General features: G+C 50.0%; 8 protein-coding genes across 8 annotated transcripts; 2 read left to right on the top strand and 6 right to left on the bottom strand.

Annotated features, from left to right (window-relative positions):
* Positions 1–112: 112 nt before the first annotated feature.
* Positions 113–964, top strand: N7537_011592 (uncharacterized protein; the record flags this gene model as incomplete). The annotated part of the gene is made up of 3 exons (XM_056902646.1): positions 113–154; positions 206–224; positions 285–964. The coding sequence occupies 3 exons, from the start codon at positions 113–115 to the stop codon at positions 962–964; spliced, it is 741 nt and encodes a 246-aa protein (XP_056747933.1).
* A 100-nt stretch (positions 965–1,064) lies between these two features.
* Positions 1,065–1,870, bottom strand: N7537_011591 (uncharacterized protein; the record flags this gene model as incomplete). Its single annotated transcript, XM_056902645.1, has 2 exons — positions 1,065–1,460; positions 1,742–1,870. 2 exons carry the CDS (start codon positions 1,868–1,870, stop codon positions 1,065–1,067), a joined length of 525 nt encoding a protein of 174 aa, XP_056747932.1.
* A 526-nt stretch (positions 1,871–2,396) lies between these two features.
* N7537_011590 (p24 family protein) lies at positions 2,397–3,371 on the bottom strand. The gene is made up of 4 exons (XM_056902644.1): positions 3,166–3,371; positions 2,752–2,959; positions 2,502–2,689; positions 2,397–2,445 (listed from the first exon to the last, which is right to left on the bottom strand). The coding sequence occupies exons 1-4, from the start codon at positions 3,361–3,363 to the stop codon at positions 2,428–2,430; spliced, it is 612 nt and encodes a 203-aa protein (XP_056747931.1). The 5' UTR covers positions 3,364–3,371; the 3' UTR covers positions 2,397–2,427.
* Positions 3,372–4,907: 1,536 nt separating this feature from the next.
* N7537_011589 (uncharacterized protein) lies at positions 4,908–5,318 on the bottom strand (the record flags this gene model as incomplete). Its single annotated transcript, XM_056902643.1, has 1 exon — positions 4,908–5,318. One exon carries the CDS (start codon positions 5,316–5,318, stop codon positions 4,908–4,910), a length of 411 nt encoding a protein of 136 aa, XP_056747930.1.
* Positions 5,319–6,244: 926 nt separating this feature from the next.
* Positions 6,245–13,006, bottom strand: N7537_011588 (putative myosin class II heavy chain (MHC); the record flags this gene model as incomplete). The annotated part of the gene is made up of 1 exon (XM_056902642.1): positions 6,245–13,006. The coding sequence occupies one exon, from the start codon at positions 13,004–13,006 to the stop codon at positions 6,245–6,247; it is 6,762 nt and encodes a 2,253-aa protein (XP_056747929.1).
* Positions 13,007–14,304: 1,298 nt separating this feature from the next.
* N7537_011587 (uncharacterized protein) lies at positions 14,305–14,529 on the top strand (the record flags this gene model as incomplete). The annotated part of the gene is made up of 1 exon (XM_056902641.1): positions 14,305–14,529. One exon carries the CDS (start codon positions 14,305–14,307, stop codon positions 14,527–14,529), a length of 225 nt encoding a protein of 74 aa, XP_056747928.1.
* A 2,385-nt stretch (positions 14,530–16,914) lies between these two features.
* On the bottom strand, positions 16,915–17,996 carry bgt1 (1,3-beta-glucanosyltransferase Bgt1; the record flags this gene model as incomplete). Its single annotated transcript, XM_056902640.1, has 3 exons — positions 16,915–17,311; positions 17,371–17,664; positions 17,737–17,996. 3 exons carry the CDS (start codon positions 17,994–17,996, stop codon positions 16,915–16,917), a joined length of 951 nt encoding a protein of 316 aa, XP_056747927.1.
* Positions 17,997–20,013: 2,017 nt separating this feature from the next.
* N7537_011585 (putative RNA export mediator Gle1) lies at positions 20,014–21,668 on the bottom strand (the record flags this gene model as incomplete). The annotated part of the gene is made up of 2 exons (XM_056902639.1): positions 20,014–20,781; positions 20,847–21,668. The coding sequence occupies 2 exons, from the start codon at positions 21,666–21,668 to the stop codon at positions 20,014–20,016; spliced, it is 1,590 nt and encodes a 529-aa protein (XP_056747926.1).
* Between the last annotated feature and the right edge of the window lie 181 nt (positions 21,669–21,849).

Raw genomic sequence — 21,849 nt, 5'->3', positions numbered from 1 at the left:
TGATGGCATAGTTCGTCCGTGCCTCCTCGCGTAGAAAGACGCTTTATAGAACACTCCGGCTGGTATTCCATCTCGCGTCTTCTCCGCGGATATTCCCCAGTTGATCACCGTGATGAAGTTTCTATGCCTCCCAGGAGGCTATTGCAGCGCCAAGGTATATAATGCCCTTTTCATCACAAGTCATTAGTTGACATTGAATATACAGGCTCTCCAAACACAGCTAGGTAAGCTGCATTCGATGCGATCAACGTTGAAAGAGAACGTTGAACTAATAGTGGATCCAGGCCCGTTCGCGGATGCCCTCGAGTCCAATGGAAATGCCAGCTTTCGATACACTCAGGGAGCCACCGAGGTGCATGTTCCCCCAGAATTCGCCGGATTTTTCGGTCCACCACCCAACTATACCTTCATCAGGGTCGATGGACCCGAACGGGTCCACGCGAATATGAGTGACTTCCCGAAACGCGACACCCCAGAAGAGGCAATCAAAGCCGCCGCAAAGGCGGCAGATGATCCCACATTCTCGTGTATCGTCGAGGTCGTGGACAGTCTGGTTGCCATTCTTGACAATGAACACGACATTGAGGGTGTGATTGGCTTCTCTGAGGGCGCCCAAGTTGGCGCGTCCCTTATTCTCGAGGAACAAAGAAGAGAGAGCGAACTTGGTCGGAGGCCTCGAATTAAATACGCGATTTTTTTCAGTGGATGGCCACCAGTGCATCCAGTAACAGGCCAGCTTCTTACGGCTGACGACTACGATGAAGAACCAATCACTATTCCCACCTTCCATGTTGTTGGTGCGTCGGATCCGTTCCTTGATGGGTCAATGGCACTGTACAATATGTGCGATCCAGACAGTGCTGATCTGTTTGATCATGGCGCGGGGCATTTAATTCCAAGAAACAAGCAGACTGCTGAGGAGATTGCTCTAGTTGCACGCGAGATGATCAACTGTATCGCTTGATTGGGGTAGCAACTTATATAGCAACATACCAAGATACAACCCTCATACATTTCATAATCAGCCCATAGACATAAAGATGGCAGCACCTGTGATTTTAAGTCTACTCCAACAGCGGCCTTATCTCCTCCTCGACTTCAAGCTGACCCTCCGTCCGAGTCCAGTGAGGAAAGAGGCCAACAAAGGCTGCAAGCCCCAAATCCCAACCTCGCCACCTAGATGATCTTTGCCCTTCCTCGTCAAGCTCCCCATACTCTGCCTCCTTCCAACGCCATCGAGTCCGGCGCACAAGCCACACCAATCCAGCCCCTGCCACGCCCAACGCCAGCGTCATAAGCACAGCACTCATTACTGACAGAACAGTCACGGTACTAGCGTGGCACCCAAACGGCATAGCTCTCAGTTCCCACCTCTCCTTGGAGCCAAGGGGGCAGATGGTTTCTGAGCCGAAAGGCGCAAGTATGGGAACCCGCGATGGGTTAGGAACACAGGTCGAGGACTATAGCATAACAATCAATAGTCAGTTTCTTCCGGCACGGAGTAGAAGATCATGGGTCTAAATGTGCTGATCAAGTCAAAGCAAAAAGGTAATAATGGGGGCCTGTGGGAGGTGTGGTTTAAACCCCTCTCCCCATTCTGCGACGCAAGGGAGCACGATATGAAACGAGTACGGTGGAGAGCTTGCGCATGTGGAATGCAAATGACGAGGAAGGGAGAGAAGGAGAGAAACGTAAAACTTGACTACAAAAACAAAGTTGGTCATAAGAGGATGTGACCTACGATGGCACACCAGCTGCAGGCAACATTACCAGTCAGGCAGCTTGAACACGACTGTCGACCCCAGCAAACATGGAAGACCGGATCGCTGGGATCAGGGTCGTTCAGGAAGCTGGAGTTTCCCTCATCCATCACTATTTAAAGTAGAATACCATGTAAGGTGCTCGTGATATCGGGGCTTTTTTTTCTTATCCTCGAATGTCAGGCTTTCCACCCTTGCATTGATAGAACGGGATTTATACGTTGTCTTTGCGCAGTTGCGGGGTCAATGTATACCCGTCACGGTGAAAGTAATTTTGCGAGAAACCCCTTGTACTTTGAAAAGGGCCTTTATTTTTATTTTTATTTTGCTATCCAAACATGATCAATTGGATCAGAATTCATGTATCTCCGCATTTCTTCTGGGTTGCGGTACTTTTACCAGCCACTGGCATCCTCAGGACAACTACAGTACCAAGTATACAAGTCCACACGAAGGTCATATGGGTCACCGGTAATACAGATTTATATTATATAGACTTAATGGTCGCATGACACCATGGCGTGAAAACGTGATAAATTTATCCTGGCAGATCGCGCTGAAAACGAACTGCTCCAGAAATACCAAAATCCACAATTGCCGCTCATCGATGCATAACAAAAGGGGAAAAAGGAGATGTTTTTGATCAAGGAAAGACGGCAAATCAAGTTTAGACCACACGCTTGACCTGCATATCGTTAGTATCTCATCTTTCGGTGTTTCAATCAAAAGAACCACACGTACCTCGAAGAATCTCTTGAGCCACCACACCTGGAACACACCCTCGCCAATAACCACCATAAGCTGGAACATACTCCACCACTTCACGCGGCCGTTGGTGCTCTCTGCGGTATTGCGGTGTACTCGCTCGCGCACGACAATGTACGATTGCTCATCCTTCACCTGCGTCAAAGCCTCGGAGAGTTTGCGAACTAGATAGTACCAGATGATCAGTCTCAATATTCTTCTGCTGGCTGTTGTTCCCGGCGCTTACCTTCAACCTCGAGGGGATCCTGCGCCATCTCGTGTTCAGGCACGTAGACAATTCCGTGGACGTTGAAGGAGACCTCCTTGGAGTTCGAGGTCCAACCCTCGTTGCTGAAGCAGTAGTTGTATTTGCCGTCCGCCTGTGCGGTGAACGAGTAGTCGTCGGAGGTAACGGCTTGCTTGAAGTACTGGCGGTTTCTCAGGGGATCCTCGACCTGCGGCGACCGAGCGTTAGCATTTGCGTTCTCCATTTGGACTGTCCCTATATCCCAGTGTAGCAGCTGGACTAGTCCTGGAAGACGTAGATCTCTCGGTTTCTGAATCCGATATATCATGCCAGTACCACCATCGGAGCAGAACAGGACTCCCGGGCGACACCCGAAACACCCAACATCAAGACCAGGACCGGGATAGTTCATACCCAGAAATCAACCTCAAGGTTTCCACTCCCTCCAAACTCCCGATCTCCAACCTGGAAAGTGACAGTCATGACATCGTCGCGGTGCAGTGACTCGTGGAAGCATTCTCGTGTGTGAGCCTTGAGTTGGATGGTGTGTGCGGTCGCGGCGGTAATCCATCCCAGCGCGGTAACCAGGATGGTGCTTGTTGAGAATCGCATAGTGTAAGGCTTCGGCTAACTCCGATGAGTCTGGGGGGATTGACGAGTGGAGTGGTGGTGATGTTAGTTGTTGGTCAACACGCAAGGTGTCAATTGGCGGCGCTCGGACCAACTTTCAATAAACACCGCTCCGCCTTGAGATTCGGTCTTGGCTCGATGTATACTGGACTTGGATTTAGGTTGTAATATAGGATAATCGGTCTTTATATGTCTATTTGAAGGTTGGTTTCGTCGGGTCTCCTATGGGATTGATGTTTACTTGAACAATCATTTAAAATCTTGCAAGGTATATCGCAACATATATTTCATCCACAACTATGTATGTTCGTGTTAAAACAATAACAGAAAGTTCCAATTGACCAATTTTAGATACAAAGCGAGAAAGCATCATACAGTATATTCAATATTCAATGAAATAGAAGACTCACAGCAGAGAGAAGTGAATTTAGACATGGTCAAACTTGATTGTACCAGTCAACTATCGATCTCACTGGATGAGATGCTTAATATCTGCAACGGGGAAATTCTCCGACGCATATGTAACAATTGTAACCATGTTAAGCGCCCAACACACCTCTGTGTATTGGTGCACCCTAGCCAATACTAGATTTTCACCAAATATCAGATCTAGAAAATTAGAAATTAGGTACCTTTTGTATGACAAGCCCATTCAAAAGATACTTAAAACACCTCGCAGGGAAAGAATTCAAAATGTGATATGGTTCTAGCCCATTGAATTTGATGCCAGTACTAATTCTCTATGTTTGATGTGGAAGAAGAGGAATAGTTTGAAAAGACACTACATATGAAGTTATATGTAAAATAATACTAGGTGCTTGCTCTCTTGATATTATTTATCAGTTTGATTATATCAAATGGACTTCCTGTAGGCTATATATATCTTCTTATCTCTTCCCTAACTAATTCGAGGGTTGATAAATCTTATATCCTACGAGGTGGTTAAATACATTTTGTATGGGCAAGTCATACAAAAGATGTTTAATTTCTAATTTCTAGATCTGATATCTGGTATCGGCTAGGGTGCACCAATACACAGAGGCGTTACACAGTCACGCCCAGTGTCCAACCAGTGACACTAATGCACTCAGAGCTCCGCAGACTATGGATACCTCCAAAGGATTAGCCCCATAGGGTCATTTATACTGTGATAGTTAGTACGTTGATAGCATTGCTGCCGCCCTCATTTTTCGAAGCTACATCTTATCAAGAAAACATGTTATGACCGAGGAGCGTAGGAAATGGCAGAGAACTCTATCCGTTTCATGATGTTGATTGCCTTCAGTTCTCTAATTAAGAGCGGCTCGAGCTTAATGTCTCAGGTATAAAAGCAGACCGTGTGTTAGCCAGACTTCGCCATAAACAGCAGTTGAGGCTAAACCTTGGCCTCAACCCTAAACCGCAATGGTTGCGATTGAGAACCGGCACTGGCACAGATGCCTAAACCTAAAAGATGTAGTACTTCATCTAAGTTCCGACTGTGTTCATTTTCCTCCCTCACCGTCACTATCCTTTCGTCTTCGCCCTCAAGCGCCTGCGAGGGAAGCATAGAATCCAAGCTTTTTGTAAGGATCAAACCTGGTCTTGATGGCCTGGAGCTTCTCCGGGCGGTTAACGTTACGGCCGTACACCTGCGGAAGCTCCTCGCCGCCCATGGCGTAATTGACATAAGAGTGAGCAATCTCACCGTTGCAGCTGGCAACTTGAAGCCTCTCTCCGAACTCGCGGGCAACGGCGAGCTCAGACCCATTATCACCGGACCAGAATAAGAAGGCAGCCAACATGTTGTACTTGTTCCGCTCCTCCGGTGGAACAACGTTCAAGCCATCAGGGAAGTCGCGGACACCTTTGCGGCCATAGAACTCGAAGATGAAGGTGGAGGTATTGTAGGTTTCAATGGCGACAAGATCAGCCAAAATGTTGTAGCTTTCGCGCATGGACGCGGGGTCCCAGCGGACGATGGAGTTGACATGGCCCAATTCTGACTCGTTACACAGACCCGATCGTCACGACCGAAGTTAGTGATATCGAAGATTTCGTTCCAGTAGATATCGGTAATAGTCTCCTAAGCTTGCTACGTAGAACGTGCTGGAACCCATGCGTGACGGGTTGGCGGGTCAGTACCATGTTCCCACAAACGGTCAGCAAGAGCTGGAAAGTGGCCCTCTTGTCTGCGGAAAGGGTGGGCGGAGAAATTCTCTTTTACTTGGGTAAGACCATCCAGGTGCGCATTTCGTTGGCCGAAGTGGTTATAATCAGTACCAGCCAACCTATATTTTAACGTATTAAAGAGGCTGAATTTATTTGGAAATAGTAAACACTTGAACAGTAATAAACTACAAGAAAACGCAACGGGAAGCGTGTATCAACAAGCTACATCCGACAACGACATCACAAAAAGGGGGGACATGCATGGATAATATAGAACAATCAGAAAGTAAAGAATGAGACAGATTGACTATTAGTATGTATAGAGGGGATGTAAACGATAGGACATGAAAAAAAAAGTAATGTAGGATATTCAATGTACAAGACCTTCGGGGGAGATTGGAGGTAGAAAAGCAGCGAAATAACGGTGTGGTATCAAATCCGAAGACGCAAACATTGATCAATGGCCATGAAGCCGGAAGATAGGTATGTATGTCGAAAGGGGGAATATGGATATAACGAGAGGAGAGAATTCTGGGAAATTGGCGGCTGGCAGAGATAGCAGTAAGACGATAAATGCAAAGATATCACAGATCGATGGTTCGTTCTGTAGTCATTTTTCTGACAAGAAAAAGAAAGAAAAAAGAGCAAAGAAACACCGAGATGAGATGGAAAATTCAAAGCAATCTATGAGCGATGATCAAAGACAGCGGGATCACTCTTCCTCGGTAGAGGGTTCGTCGGAAGAGGAGACGTCAGCTTCAGCGTCGACTTGAAGATCGCTTTCTTCAGCTCCAACCTCATCGATCTGAGGCCCAAATGGACCCTCATCGTCTCTCTCCTTCGGCGAAGCCGAAACCATCCCACCAACGGTGCTCTCGTTTTCATCCGCGAAGCTCCCGTCCTCGTAGTTCGCCGGCTCAGCGTCATGGTCATAACTCGAGCGACGGAGAAGAGGTGGCGTCTGAGGCGGTTCTGTGATAGGTGCCTGGCTGCGAACCGAGCCGCGTCTTGGGGTTGATTTGAAGCCTCTCAAAGGGCGAGTTTGCGCAAACCGCGCGGCAGCACTAGCCTGCGAGCCAGGACCGTTCTCTCGGACATGAGAGCTGGGAGGCGTTAGAAGGCCTGATAGGAAAGCGCTCGCGTTACTAGGCTTTGATGGAGTCTGCTCAGAGGTAATGGCGGCAGATTCGCGGCCTTTGCGCCAATTTCCCCAGGCGGCGGCTGCAGCTAGGGGGAGGGAGCGGGGTGAGGCGGCAAGGTCGGCGAGGGAGGGGAGGTTGCCGGTTGTTAGGCGTTCCTTTTCTTGCTGCTGCATTTGGAGGTTGGCCTTAAGGCGGATGGCTGCATCGCGGACGGCTTGCTGATTGAATGAAGGCTTGGACACGGTCTGGATAATGTCTTGCAGGTCGTCGATGCGGACGCCTAGGAGCTCACGCAGCCAGGTGATCTCGGTATCTTTCTCCTTGATCTTATTTGGCGCGTCTTTATCTATCGTGGAGACTTCTTGTTCAAGCTCCTCGATGCGTGTTTCACGCTGCTGGAGCTGATCCTGGAGGACGAAGATCGACTCGCGCAGGGCTTGAGGAGAGATCCGTTCGGGTTCTTCAGATCCCTTGTTGTAGGACATGGACGGCGTCGCCCGCGAGTGCGAGGGTGCGGCCGCCGGGACTGGGCCGGGGATTGCCTTGGCGCTGTGGGCTGCTTCGGCAGCAGCACGAGCAGCAGCTTGAGCGATCTCAAGCTTCTCTTCAAGGAGGTTCACGCGCTCTTGCAGGTGGTTAGCCTTGTCCTCGGACAAAGCTATGCGCTCCATGTTGTGACTCTCACCGCGTGCACGATCCTCCGAAGAGTTATGCAAAGCGCGAGCGTGACGTTCACGCAGGTCATTGAGAACGCGCTCATGAATCTTGCGGTTCTCATCGATGGCAAGGTCCTTAGCAGCTAGGGCGGTGGCCTTCGAATCCCTGGCTTCCTCGAGGAGAAGCTCGTAGCGCTCGCGAGAGGTATCGGTATCCATGCGGTTGTTGTCAAGCTGAGTCTGCAGACGAATGATCTGGGCCTCCAGCTCGGCACGCACAATGTTGACCTGGCTGTTAGAAGCGTCAAGGTCCGCCTCCATCGAGGAGCGAGTGCGTTGGATCTCGACACGGCTGCTCTCACGGGCTTCGATGAACTCTCGCTCGAACCGGGCAGATTTGATTTGCAGGTCATGGTTCTCCGCTCGGAGATTAGTGACCAGTTCCTCCAGTCTAGCATTTTCTTGCTGCGATTGCTCATGAATGAACCTCAGCTTTGTGGCCTCCCGCTCGTTCTTTTCGAATTCGCGGACGTCCTCCTCGAGCTTCTGGCGCAATTGGAGCTCACGAGAGTGCGACGCGCGCAGCTCATTGTACCTAGCAGATTGGTCTTCCTCCTTTCTGCGCCAGGCAGCTTGATCGCGGGTAATCTCGGCAGTGACATTGAGCATGTCATCTTGAAGGCGATCGAACTTTTCGGTGAGGTTCTGGCGCGAGATCATGCTGTCCTCGATGCGAGTCCTCAAGTGATCAATAGTCTCATGCAGAGACTTGTTCTCACCCTTAGTAGTTTCAAGTTGACGGCGGAAGCTATCGCTAGAAAGACGGTACTCGTCGAGGGTACCCTCAAGCGCGATGTTCTTCGTGGACAGCTCAGCGATAGTAACCTTGAGAGTCTCGCTCTCCTCGGAAAGAGACTCGGTGCGGAACTGCATCTTTTCAAAGTAGGGAATCTTCTCTTCCTTGAACTGGAGGAGACGAGACTCAGCATCCTCTGCAGCAGCACTGTGACGAGCAGCATCTTCTTCAGCAAACTTCAACAGTCGCTGGAGCTCAGTCATAGCATCCTGCGCATCGCGGCGATCCTTGTACTCTTGCTCGGCACGCTCATCGGCAACTCGCAACATGCCCTTGAGGCCGTCGATCTGGAGCATAAGGCTGTCGGCACCAATCTCCTCGGCTTCTGACAGGCGCGGGCTCGGGGGCTTCTGCAAGGCGATCTGCTGGGCCAATTGTTTGGCCATGGCTTCCTCTAGAATCTCGCGCATATCGCCAACAGGGTCCTGAGCAAGCTTTTTGATTGTGAGAGCCTGCAGTTCAGCAATGCTTTCCTTAAGCTGCGACATCTCGCTGTGGCTTGAGTGAGGGGAAACGCGTTGAGGGATATCATGAGTAACTAAGGCTTCCATGACAACATTCTTGAGCATCTCCAGCTTACGCTCCCTCATGTTGTGGGGCGAGCGATCGCGAACTGAAGCTTCCTCGCCATCGTCGTCCTCATCATCAGCATCACTGTCTTCCATCTCGGCGGATGTGCTGCGGAAAACCCTTCTGCTTGCAGTGCCAGTGGCAATAGAAGCCACCGACTGCTGAATGACAGCCAAGGCACGTTCCATAGGGCCCAAATGCTCGTCGATCGCGGTGCCAACAAGATCATTGATGCGACGGTCGAAGAAGCGGTTACGGTTCATGAACTTCTCGTCTTCACCGGCGGAGATCATGTCATCCCAGTCACTGACATGGTCATTCTCAGTAACAAGGTGGCGAACAGGGGACTGCAGACGAGAGATAAGGCTCTTCTGCGGAGAGAAGGTAGCATTGCTGTTGGCATCGATATCCGAGCCAAGTTTGGGAATGCTAAGCTTGTAGGTCTTGGGGACTCCACCAGGGCTCGGGCTGGGGGCTTCGCTTCGGGCCTCCGCAGAACCGAACCGCTGCTCCTTCGTGGGACCGCCCATCGACTCCGTTAGGTGGTCGCGTCGCGGTTGGAAGGGAGTCGCGTGGATCGTGTTGTAAGGAGTCGCGTGCCGCTCGATGCCGACATCTGCGTCGTCGTCGTTTAGCTGTTCCATGACTGCGTTCAGCTCCTCATCGTCAGGTGAGTCGTCCTCGGAGTCCCACGGGCTGTCGTAATGCTTAGGCTGGCGAGTGATGAATTCTGTTTCTACGCGGGTTGGAGTCTGGGCCTCAGGCTGACCTAGAGAGGTTGTCTTCTTAGGTGGGCTTGTGGCGGCAAAGCGGGAAGCCATGAGTCCAGCTTGCTTGTGTTTATCTTCAGCAGGACTCTTGACAGCGTTTCCGATGGGCTGGTCTTCGATGGCATTTGCTTCAAGAGGCTTTGGCTCAGCAAAGCTAGATGGTTGAACAGTCGTGGGAATAAATTCAGAAACAGCAGGCTTGAACTCGAAAGGCTGGGCATTGGGTGACAGCACACTGCTCTTAATCGAGCTCTTGGATCCACGAGAATCGTGATTGACACCCTTCGAGACAGTGACAGACGTATCATCTCCTGCAGCAGGCTCCCTTGGTTCACGTTCTTCGACAACAATACCCTTAGAGGTCTCTGCCCGGGCCGGTGATCCGGTTTGCGACCCGTTCTCGGCCTCGCGCTTCGCATCGAACAAAGTCCAAGTGTCAGCTTCGCTGACAGGAGTACCCGTCCGCTCTACTGGATTGTTCTCTTTGGGCATGGCATTCTCCTTGCCCTCCGCGACAGCATGGAGCACACTCGAAGCTTGAGCGTTGCCTGCCTCGCCCAGAGGGTGGGTCGAGATGCTGTATCTAGCCTCGCCTTCAGGGTGGCCAACACCCCGACGCGCACGCTTGTGGCGGTCGGTAGGCTGCACGGGTCGACCGTTGGTGTCGACTTCAATGACCCGCTCTTTTTCATTGTTCTCCTGTTCGACCTCATCGGGTCGCACGATAGGAATAGCCTTGGACTTCTTGTCAGGCGTGGTGATCTCGCTGATGTTAATGTCGCCGAAAATCTTGGTGCGACCAGCGGGAGGCTGCTCGGAGCTGGCATTCGAGTTAAGGCTGACTGAGGGGTTGGGGTTGAAAACAGGTGCGTCAACATTGAACGACGCCGTGGAGAACTTGAATCCGCTGCTACCACTGGCATTGTGGTTCAGCTTGGAATCAATTGGACCGTTCATACTACTACCAGGCGCGAACGAGGGAGGCGGGACAAAACCGAGTCCTTGCTCGCTCCTGCCGCCGAACTGGAATGGATCATTGCCAAACGGCATAGGCTGGGAATTGAACGATGCGGTAGGGTCGAATTCCTTGGCTTCAACGTTGAGTGATGAAATCGAGAGCTGCGACTGATGGCCTGCGTGGTAGGAGTTGCCGCTGGGCTGGGTCTCGTGCCACGGCCCTTGGCGAGTCTGCGGCGTACCCGCAACACTGGGGTTTGTGTCGAGATCAGAAGCATCAAGACCATTATGTTGTTGATATTGGTCTCCATAGAATTGGTTAGGGAGCTGGTGCTGGGTGAAGGGATGAGGTGCGTGATGGGAAGGGTTCTGTGCGTGGTGTTCATTTTCTGGCAATCCCCAACGCGACTTCAGCATGTTGGGATTCAGGCCTGCGTGGTCGCTCACATCACGGTAATCATCATCCAATTGTCGGTCGATCGAGTTTTCCAGATGGTAATCGGTATGTGTCATCTGGTCCAGTCCTCTTTGCAGAGTCTCGCTCAAATTATGACCGTGGCCTCGAGGTGTAGGCTGGGCAATCTCAACGTTCGATGCATGGAAGTGATCTGGGTGGCCATTAACTGGAGTCTGGGGAGCCTGATATGGCAGGCCTTCCTGGTGCATGCCGTGGCTATATTGGTCATCGAACACACCCTTATCGTTGAACCCGGGGTGGAAAGACCCTTGGTCATGCAGCGGAGACACTGGCGATAGCATGGAGGAAAAGTTGCCCATTGCCCCTGGGCCAGCCGAAGAAGTTGGCTGCCGGGCATTTACGAATCCTTGGGGAGTCATAGATCCCTGAGTAGGAGGTGTGGGCTGGAATTGGAAGGGGAATCCACCCATCATATTTTGCTCCGCGCCCATGAATGGCGTCTGCATACCGAATTGTGAAGGCGATGCAATGGATCCCATCGCACCAGGCGTAGGCATTGATGATTGATTGAAATGAGGTGAGAATGGGTGAATATGGCCAAGGGGATTGCTTGCTGCAGACGTAGTAGGGATTGGCGGGGATGCGATAAGGCCTGGGAAAGGTGTGCCACTGGGGTTGAGCGAGTAATCGGGTGAAATTGATTGTTCAGGCTCATCATCGCCGAATGACACCCCAAGAGCGCGTAGCTTTTCTTCTTGAAGCTCAGTGATATAAGACTCCCACTTGGCCCTGTCTGGGAAGTTGACGACAAGCGGTTGGCTCTTGGAAATTTCATGGAGGTCATATGGATCGGGATATAGGGGTCGGCTGAGACCTCCCAGAGTCGTCGTTATGGAGGGGTCCTCGGAATCACCAATGGTGAACCCACGAACATCGAACCCTTCGTTCTCCCATTCTTGCATCCGCTGCTGAACGTCGGCAGGTGTTAGGAGACGATACCCAGGCCCGGAGCCTCTCTTATCATCATGTGGTAGGTCGATTATGCAGGCTTTCCCACGCCAATTCAGTTTCCTTCTCCGCCGTGGTGTTTGGGTGGCTGATCTGCTGATATCAGAGACCTGTGCTTTTAGTGGACCCGGGTTGGGTGGGTCTTCCATCGTTGCGGCGTCCTCCGTCGCGTTTGCGGGCGGAGGAGGTAACGGCTTTTCTACCGGCGAGTTTACCTCGACAGTGAGTGTGTTTGGGTCTGACATGTTGTTTTGTGGTGAATCTTTGTCGTAAGCAAACCCCCAAAAGTCCTCCTGCCGCAGGGTATCAGCGCGTTTGTGTAAGGTTTTGTTGACTTTTGCACGCGCAGCCGCTTTTTTCCCAACGAAATCAGAGAGCGTTGGAGTTTTCAATAGATCGTCGGAACGAAAGTCGTCTTCCAGGCCGAGCCAGTCGTCCGAAGCGTCGTCGGCAAAGTGGTTCCTCGCAGTAATGAACGAAGGCGCTTCACTTCCTGAGTCGTCGCTGAGCCAATTGCTGCGCTCTGTTCTAGGCTGACCAGTAAGGTACTGGTTGATCCAATCTTGCGTAAAGTCCCGTATCGATTTATCTCCGTTATTGGCGGGGATATCGCGGTCCACGGGTTCAAGTGTGTCGTCGTTGGCAGCCCTCGATCTCCGCAACTCGGTGTGGTCGGCTACTGATGAGACAGGCGAGCTGGGACCAGATCCGTGGTCGACCCCAACGAACTCGATTTGGCTATTGGTCACTGACAGTCTCCGAGTACTCGGTGCTGCATATGGGGATCCCCACTCAGTGGTGTAGTAGATGCTGCTTTCCGCCTCACGATTGACCGGCGAAGAGGGCCGAGATTCTTCGGTTGCGCGGTATGAAGATAAAAATGGGAGAGGCGGGGGTTCGAGGGTGATGCTCCGCGGAGAGGTTCGTTGACCGGGGGAACCAGCCGTCGACGGACTCGAGTCTCCTGATGGCGGAGAGGACAAGAGCAGTGAGGGAGCCAGACGCGTTTCACGGGTGAGGCGCGTGTCCCGCGAGTGGAACTGTGGAGATGGCGTCGAGATGGCGGAAGAGACGGAGTGATCTAGATCTGTAGTCATCCGGCGTGGTTAGAGTGACATATTTGGAGGGGTCAAGGGCAGAAGTGCGATTGAATCAAGGGAGTTGAAAAATAAAGTCCAAATCGCGTGGCGCGAAGTAGGGATCCCAATTCCACAATCCCGAGAAGGGTTCAAAAAGAGATAGCATCAATGCATACACACACACCTTCCGTGTCGACTCCTGCAGCAAGCACTTGCTTGCCGCTCCGCTTATCGTCCAGAATGTTGACGCATGGAAATCAAATCGGAATTGAAGATCACTGCTGGCAAGACAACCTGGGGCGAGATAATGTGCAGGTTGTCGTGTTTTCTTTTCTGGGTAGGTGCACCCTGCAAGGAAATTAAATGAATAGAGAGATCAGAAGCACGCTCGAGTCTGAAGCATCAAAGACCAGGATGGGGAACTAAGGGGAAAAAAAGGTCGGACGTCACGGGTATTGGATCGTCGTACTGGGTACCTGCTAGAGTGTGGGTAGTCCGAGCTAATGCGGTGTACAGGGTACGATAGGCCCATTCAACGCTTATTATTTGGTTAGCGTAGACCGAGGCCGTTGGCTTAGCTTGTCTCGTTGGCTTTTTTTTTTGACAGTGTCAACTGCTATGCTACATATATGTACGCATAACGCACATGTACCCAACACTGAATCTGATTCAAATGACCCTTGCCTTGTCCAAAGTTAAGGATTGGTTTTATACTGCGTACTCATGGCCTCAGGTGTACTTCCCCTTGCTTGAGTAAATGTAAACAAATGAAAACTGGAGATCTAAAGAGATTCAGGGGTAGAAGGTCAGCTTTCCATGGATTTGATTGTACCGTACCATCCCCCGAGAACCGTGTTAACAGTATGACTAATGGGTTGTCTTTACATTGGCCAATCAGCGTCTATCATGCGACAAATGGGTTCCAAGGTTTGTGCCTTCATGCTGATTGGTGAGGATTTGTCTACGGGCGTCGGGTATTGCCCGTTGCGCACCCCCAGGCTAAACCCCTTCTGGTCTTATCTTTTCTCTCCTCTATGCGCTTTAATCAAGAGGCTATCTATACGGATTACCTAAAAATTTGATGTATAACATCCACGAACATTTGCATTGTTTTCCCACTGAAATGAATTGGTTACAACCACAGAGGAGACAAGGTATAAATCACGCAAGTGGAAGGCAGGAATTTGCAATACTGTAGTGTAGCGAGTTGAGCTCATGCATCTGAGTCATAATCGACAAGTTCAGGTACAGCATAATTCGAGAAAAATATAAAGACTTGTCACCGAGCATGAATCCTACATCTATTCTAATGCATAATGGCACCATCCAACTCCACACCATTTGAGACAGGCCACGACGCCTTTGGGCCCCAGGCGCCTAGTCCGAATCAGTTTGATTTCAGTCCCTTATTCGAATTTACAATATTTTCCATCTTGCCTTCTGCTCTGTTGCTGGTCTTGATCCCCGTTCGATTGTGGTCACTGTACGGACAATCACACAAAGTCTCCCGTAGCTTCCTACAGAGCAACAAGCCGGTCTGACTCTCTAGCCAACAACTACAAGGTTGTCACTAATAAGGACCTATATCACCCATTAGTTCTTACTCGTCGTTTTTACTTCTCTTCAAGTTGCTATTTTAACCATATACGCAACGAATTCTGGCGTTCGCACACCAACTTCATTAGCCGACGCCTTAGGACTATGCTGGCTTTCTCACATTGAGCATGTTCGCTCTGCTCGGCCGTCTTCACTTATCAATATCTATCTAATGGTCACCCTTTTGTTTGATATTGCACACACAAGGACACTATGGATGCAAGGTGCCCCCCCCAACACATCGCAGCCGTGTCTACAGTAACAGTAGCAGTAAAGCTTACCCTTACAATAATAGAAGCAATCGAGAAGCAAAACATCCTCCTAGGACCATACCGGGACTTTCACCCGGAGGTAACTAGTGGGATCTATAGCCGAGCACTTTACTAGTGGCTGAACACCCTATTAACGATCGGGTTTCGACGGATTATCTACACAAATGACTTATTTCCAATTGAAGAAGAGATGAAATCAACCGTGCTTCGCTGACAGGCCCAGCAAAAATAGCCTAAAGCCAACAAATCTCGCTCTTATACATTGTTCTAGTCGATATTGAATGTAACCCGCCGCAAGCTGCTCCTCTGTGTCTTTTCTCGTCTCTGCTTGATTGCCTTTCGATATACCTAACCATTTCTCCTTTCCCGGATAACGCACTTTGTTACGTCCTAAACAGACGCGAAGAGTATCGGCTAGGGTTTGACTAGAGCATTTGGCATCGTGTTCCTAGGAACAGCGATTGTAAATAGTATATATACGTATATGACCTTTTGGTTTACTACCGTTGTTCGCGGTACTTTAGTGAGTATGATCTATGCAAAAACGCTTAGCCTAAGCATTATATCCCTCGACAAGTCGGCAGCTGTGACCTTAAGGTCAAATGATACCGGTGAGCCTTTTTTTTATTGGCTAGGTTTGTGGACTATTTAGAATATAACTCATTTTCTCGTGCGCTGTCTCTAGAAACAATATGCGGAGGCTTCCAAAACCTCTATGAAATTTGGGCAGTTCCACTTGAACTGGGAATCGCCATGTGGTTACTGTATCAAGAGCTGGGATTATCCTTCCTAGGCCCCGCCGTAGTCGCAATTGTGTCAACGCTGTGCATCATACAGATCTCGTATCACATCGGCAAAGCGCAGGAACGGTGGAACGAAGGTATACAGACACGTATCGATGCCACAGCCACCATTCTTGGGTCAATGAAGGTCAGTGATGCGTTATGGGTGTGGCTTTGGTACAAGAGGATAACAAAGACATTTATCTCTAGGCTGTGAACATGCTCGGTTTTACACCGGTTGTTTATAGGCGCCATATTTTGGAATGTCTCCGTCTACCACTTTTTTCTCTACGTGGTGCCAGGCAGTGCGGAAAAACTGCATGCTGGACTTCTGAGATCGGTCATGGATGCTCCATTGTCCTTCTTCACAAGTATAGATACAGGCATCACCACAAACCGGTAGGCTCGTGGCGTACCTTTTATTGCTGTTTATACTCGCTAACGTGCAGGAACAGATTCAGGCAGGATATGTCAATCGTTGACAAGGAGCTTCCATTTACACTTATTGACTTGGTGGTTTCTATGAATCAAACGATAATGGGCGCGATATTAATGTGTATAGCAACTGGCTACTTTGCTTTTGCGCTGCCACCAGTGGTTGCCATAGTGTGGGGCAAGTACCTGCTTTCTTTCTATAGAAGACAATTTGGAATAGTCAGAGCTAACAGTCGAAAGTCAATAGTCATATAGAAGTTCTACCCATTGATCTAGCCACCGATAAAGTGATCCAAAAAGTGATTCGCCGGGAGTTTGAAAAAGCTACGATCATTTCAATCGCGCATCGTCTAGACAGTATTCTAGATTTTGATCGCATCGCGGTGCTTAAGGATGGGCAATTGGTAGAATTCGACAATCCTCGAGTATTGTTGAATAGGGTAACAGCGTTCAGGACCCTGTATAACCTGTGATTCTGGTTGGTGATGGTGAGTGTTGGTGAACTTGATTAATTGTGAAGAGTAAAATAGCAAACTTAAAGTGTTACTGAAGTAACTTTCTTAATTATTTACTACATACTTGTACTATCTATGTAGTCATTGTAAACTGCAACTGCTCCCCGGTTTATATTTTGTGTTGTAACTGCAATTTGAACTCAGCGCAACGCCGCAGCAATGTCCGTGTTATTATCTAGTTATACAGCCAATTAAACCATATTTCCATTGGAGGAGATGAAAATCTCCGGAATAAATGAATACAATCTGAAAAAGAAACCGCTAGTTGCGGGCAAGCCATCAAAGCAAAGACACTCAGACGAAGCGAACAAATAGTCACACATAGTCTATTTGGGGCAAGAGGTGTCGAACTTGACCTTGCGGTCCGCGGTGAACAGACCCCAGTGCTGCTCATCCTTCATCTGGCCATTGTCACCCTTGGTATCGGGCTTCCAGGACTCATCAAAGGCCTCGAAGTAGAAGAGATCAACACCCCAGTCGAGCATACCACAGATACCAGTCTTCCAGAACTTCTCAGCATTCTTGGTACCGGCCTTGGCATCCTCGTAGTCGGAACCGCCATCGGTGGGCCAGCCGGTCTCACCAGTAACAATGTTGATCTTGTCGGCGTTGTCACCGGCAATCTTCTGAATGTGCTCCATGGCGCCAGCCATGTCATCGAAGTAGGTCTTGTGAGCCTTGTCGGCGGCAGTACCCTGCCAGTAAGCAAAGGCGTTGGCCAAGCTATAAAGTAGGTCAGAATTGGCGCGCAAAGTTCCTGTTGTCCTTCATTCCCCACTTACACATATTTCACAACGGGCTCCTGAGTGAACAGGGCGTCGCCAGTTCCATCAGCGAGCTTGTTCCAACTCTCGGCGGTGCCGACAAGAACACCCTTGGGCACATTATCCATAACGTGGCTGATATAAGTGTGGAGCTGGGGTCCAGTCAAGTCACCACGGTAGAGTGTCTCGGATCCGACGGTGATAGCGTGAATGACGTCTTCGTAACCGGGGATGGCCTTCTGAATGGCAGCCCAATCTCCCTTGAAGGAAGGCTCCTCCAACAGGTTCTTGGTGTCGGTAGGCTTGCCAACCCTAAAGAAGAAAATTTCCGGTTAAAAAAAGATTGTTCTAATTAGGGGGTGAGGGGGAGAACTAAAAACTTACCACATGCCGAGAACGACCTTGAAGCCCTTGTTTTTGGCAGCAGGCAGAATGTTCTGAGGAGTCTTACACTCAGTGCCGGAGTAGGTACGGACGAGAGTGGACAGGCCCTTCAGGGCATCAAAATCGGCCTCATAGTCGCTGGTGGACTTGCAGGTACCGTCGGCGTTCTTGTCACCGAGGGAGAAACCGAGAGTACCCTTAGCAGAGACCAGAGCCGGGGCAGCGGCCAGCAGAAGGGAAATAAGACCAGAGGTACGCATTGTGAAAGATGAGGTCGATTAAAATGAGAGATTCGACCAAAGAGTGACAAAAGAAGAAAAAGAGAGGCTTATAAAGGGAAAAACGAAGGTACGTCAGGGACCAAGAAGAAAGACCCAGAGGATCGAGAACGGGGGGAAATGAGGGTTTAGGCCCTGACAGGGTCTGGCTTTGTTTGTGGAGAGTTCCCCACTGAAGGTTATAGGGGTGCACCTGGAACCAATCAGAGTAAAGGAAGGCTATTCTTGGACCCGTGGATGAAACAACTTCCCCGTTCAAGGGTTTTATGCATGACCGTGATTATATCCTATATCCTACTATCCTACTATCCTACCTTGATAATCTTTCTATAATTCTGTTCCTCATAATTCCCTCAACTCAGACTCCAATGAGTTGTATCCAACACTCATCTTGATATCCTTGATATCTTCGCAGCTAAAGAGTCGTGATGTCACCTTGACAAATCCCAGCCCAGATTTCCAGATGCCCAACTGATTTCTGGAAAAGCGCCCCCAATGTGGAGAGAATTGGGGAAATCCAGAATCGATCGGATGGCAAAGAACCACATTGTGGTTTGGTCCACACCGCCCACCTCGCCGATCCTCATCGCCTCGGAAAAAAGAACCACAGAGGGATTGTCTTTGGAACTGGAATTTCCTATGGTTCACTAGAATCTGGCCAGGCCTCGCCTCTCTTTCCACAACCGCTTTCTCGCCTCTGGGCACAATACACTGACTTAGCTCATCCACTCCAAATTTTGTCCCTTGCAGCCAAATCGTTCTTAAGATAGCTCATACCACCTGCGGGTTTCACAGTCAGCTAATCACCGTGGTCAAGGCAGATCCATATTCCATTCAGGATCCATATTTACAACATTGTAAAGTTGCCTCTCGTTGTGGATTGGTCAATGGCAGCCAAGGGTGGCCCCATACCGCCGTTTGCCTTTCTGAACCACACAACATCTGGAGCTATTACAACGTCACTAGGAAGTTGGAAGGATTACTTTCCATACAATGGAGGCTTGGTTCATTTGATTTTATATTACTACATAGTAGAAGAGTACATATCTAGCTTTCTTTGCACTATATCAACCGGGTGTAAATATGTAAATATCCAAGAGTCCAATTACTCTTTCCATACAAGAACACACGTAAGATGGTATGCATAGAATATCTAGCCATTACTCACCTCGAATCTCATTACCACCATCAATATCTATACCTTCAAGGTCAAAGACATTTTCCTTCTCTCCAAGAGCCCTAATATTCCCCCACTGTTCGGAACCCCAAATCTAGCCGGCATTTCCTGGCCCAGCTTCAGCTCCAAATCTAGATGAATGCCCAGTCCCGGTTAAATAACAGTACTGACAGCCAGTTTCCCGCCCGGTCAAGCCGCACCAGTAGAAATAGCATTCGAAAATGTGGATGGGTGGCGGACGAATGAGGTGCGTAGACCCAATGTGCATGAATGGCAGGGGTGGGATGAGTAAGGGGCGGATTGGTTCCTTTGGAACTGAGAGTCGGAAGATGGAAACACTCGAATATACGATCGTTTGGTTCTACAATGTTTTGCTTGGGATTAGGACTAAGGTGGTGGTTGTGTACTGAACCACGAGGCATGTGAGTGGGGGCTTGTCAAAATGTTCGATGCATGGCAGTGGCTCTGTGGCTTGGGAGTTCCTAGGGTCAGCCGAGCCCGCGCGGGAATGCAAACTTAACCAACGTTCTATTGTAGCCAGACTCACCCGGGTGTGTTTTTTTTTCTTTTCTTTTTTTCAGTGTGCTAACATTGACTATAAGATTTCAGCTATTGTTACATAGTAACAAGCTCTGTCATACAAAGTGTTTCTGACATAATTCATAGAGGGTATGATGGTATCCGGCGATGATCGCCGGTCTTGATAATAAATAAAAAAACGCCGTATGGTTTCTATCGCCTCCAGCCTTCCTTGCTGGGGCTACATAAGTGATCCTGAAGGTTCAAATCCTTCCCTACCTGTAAAACGCCCGCCAGCCCAAATCACAACGCAAAATTCTTCTCTTTCAAGTACAGCTCCTTGAGAGTGCTCAACTGTGTCACAGCCATTGTCTCCCGCCCAAGCTTGCGGGGCAGGTCGACGATGACATAGTGCATCAGCGCGAGCCCGTACTGACCAAAGAATCCGATAATGCGCTCGCCCGACGATCGGAGGAGGGCTGCCAGAAGGGCAATCTGGGTCTCCTGCAACTCTGCAGGTGGAATGGCCAGAATTTTGTGAATAGAAGCCCAGAACATGGTATTGGGGAATGGGTTGCGACGTGGGGACTTCGCAAAGTTGCGAAGGGTCATAGCAGCATATCCCGCACCGAGTGCGGTCATGCGGTCCATGTGAACTTGTTCAGAGACCCAGGAACCAGTGTCTGCAGAACGCCACCAACCCAGGACACGACGTCCACCCTCGGTCTTGTCATTGCCTGTGAATCCCCATAGAGCGGGGCAAACAACACGGTACTTGGCCCACATGATGTCGGACATGTGTACACCTTTGTACGTGAACATATCAAAGGAAAAAATCTGTGCAGCAATGATGCCGATCGGCTCGGCGTGGGATTGTTTGATGGAGGCTTCAGCCAAGAGGGAGGAGATCAAGCTCTTTGCAAGAATGTTCAATCCGTAGATGAGCATTGCCGGCACCTTGTTCTCCGACTTTGCAATCTCCTCAGGTGGGAATGCAATGAAATTTCGGATGTCCACTGTTGGCTCCGGGTACGCAAGCGCCTTTTCGAGTTCGCCTTTGAGTTGAGTAATCTGAGTTTCATTTTGAGTATTAATATCCGAACAACACATCCACTGAGCGGGGCTTGATTCCGTACCTGTAGTTTATTCGCACCGGTTCCAGCTCGAAGCTGTCCAACAGACTTCTTTATTGAGCGTCGTAAATTGCCCATGGTCGCCTTGAGGTCGGGCTGGGCTCGGGCAATATCCTTGAGCCATTTGCGCATTTCCTTGAGAGTCTTATGTAGCTGAACGTAACGTTGCTGCTCTTGGATATCCTCGGCCGAAAGGTTTCCACCACCAAGTTTCTGCTGTTGTTGGCTGCGGGCCTTTTCGTCGGCCTCTTCTTGCACCTTTCGAGCCTCCTCATCCTGCCTGCGCTTCTGGGCGTCGGCCTGCTCGCGTTCCTCGCGGAGCTTCTCCTCAATCGCGGCTTTGCGTGCGGTTTCAAGGGCAGCGGCTTTCTTAGCGGCCTCCTCCTGGGCCTTCTTCTCAGCCTGCTCTTTGGCTTGGCGTTCGGCCTCAACGCGTGCGGCTGCTTCTCGTTCGCGGCGTGCTTTTTCAGTCTTTTCACGTTCAATTCGTTCCTTTTCCTTGCGTATCGCTTCTTCCTTCCGCAGGCGCTCCTCTTCTTCGGCGAGGAGGTGAACCTTCAAGGTTGTCTCCGCTTCCTCGCGGACGCGGTCGTGGAAGGCGGCGGCCTGATCAAGGGCGGCTGTGTGAACTGCTTCACGCTCGCGGTCGATCCGATCGAGATTTTCGTAAAATTGCTTTCGCTCATACTGGTGAACTTTCTTCAGATCGGCGTCGAAGATTTTGACTTGTTCAAGATCACGAACGAGGTCAAGCATCAGCTGTTTGGACGGGCTGTCCAAGGGTGGGACATGAGTTCGAAATCGCGCCATTGTGGGGGTCGACATTTGAGTAAATTATCTGTTTACTCCGAATGTTCCTGGTGGGGAGTGGTCGAGTGGGTGTTGGGGGAAAGGTCGGGGAGGTTCGGAGGACTGGTGAGGGGAAAGGATGGTCAAGTGAATATGCAGAGCTCAAGTGAATGTAGAGAACTCAAGTAACCGAGACCATATCCGTAGTTAGGGGAGT

This window comes from Penicillium hordei (assembly GCF_028827395.1).
Source record: "Penicillium hordei strain IBT 12815 chromosome Unknown utg000006l_segment0_segment0, whole genome shotgun sequence".
NCBI lineage: Eukaryota > Fungi > Ascomycota > Eurotiomycetes > Eurotiales > Aspergillaceae > Penicillium > Penicillium hordei.
This window is presented reverse-complemented; position numbering and strand designations above follow the sequence as displayed.

Excerpts from the sequence above, each read along its gene's own strand:
- N7537_011590 (XM_056902644.1), bottom strand. The coding sequence starts at position 3,363 with ATGCGATTCTCAACAAGCACCATCCTGGTTACCGCGCTGGGATGGATT. Across the intron at positions 2,960-3,165 it reads ACCTTGAGGTTGATTTCTGG|GTCGAGGATCCCCTGAGAAA; the intron begins GTATGAACTATC and ends CGGTCGCCGCAG. Across the intron at positions 2,690-2,751 it reads GGATCCCCTCGAGGTTGAAG|TTCGCAAACTCTCCGAGGCT; the intron begins GTAAGCGCCGGG and ends GGTACTATCTAG.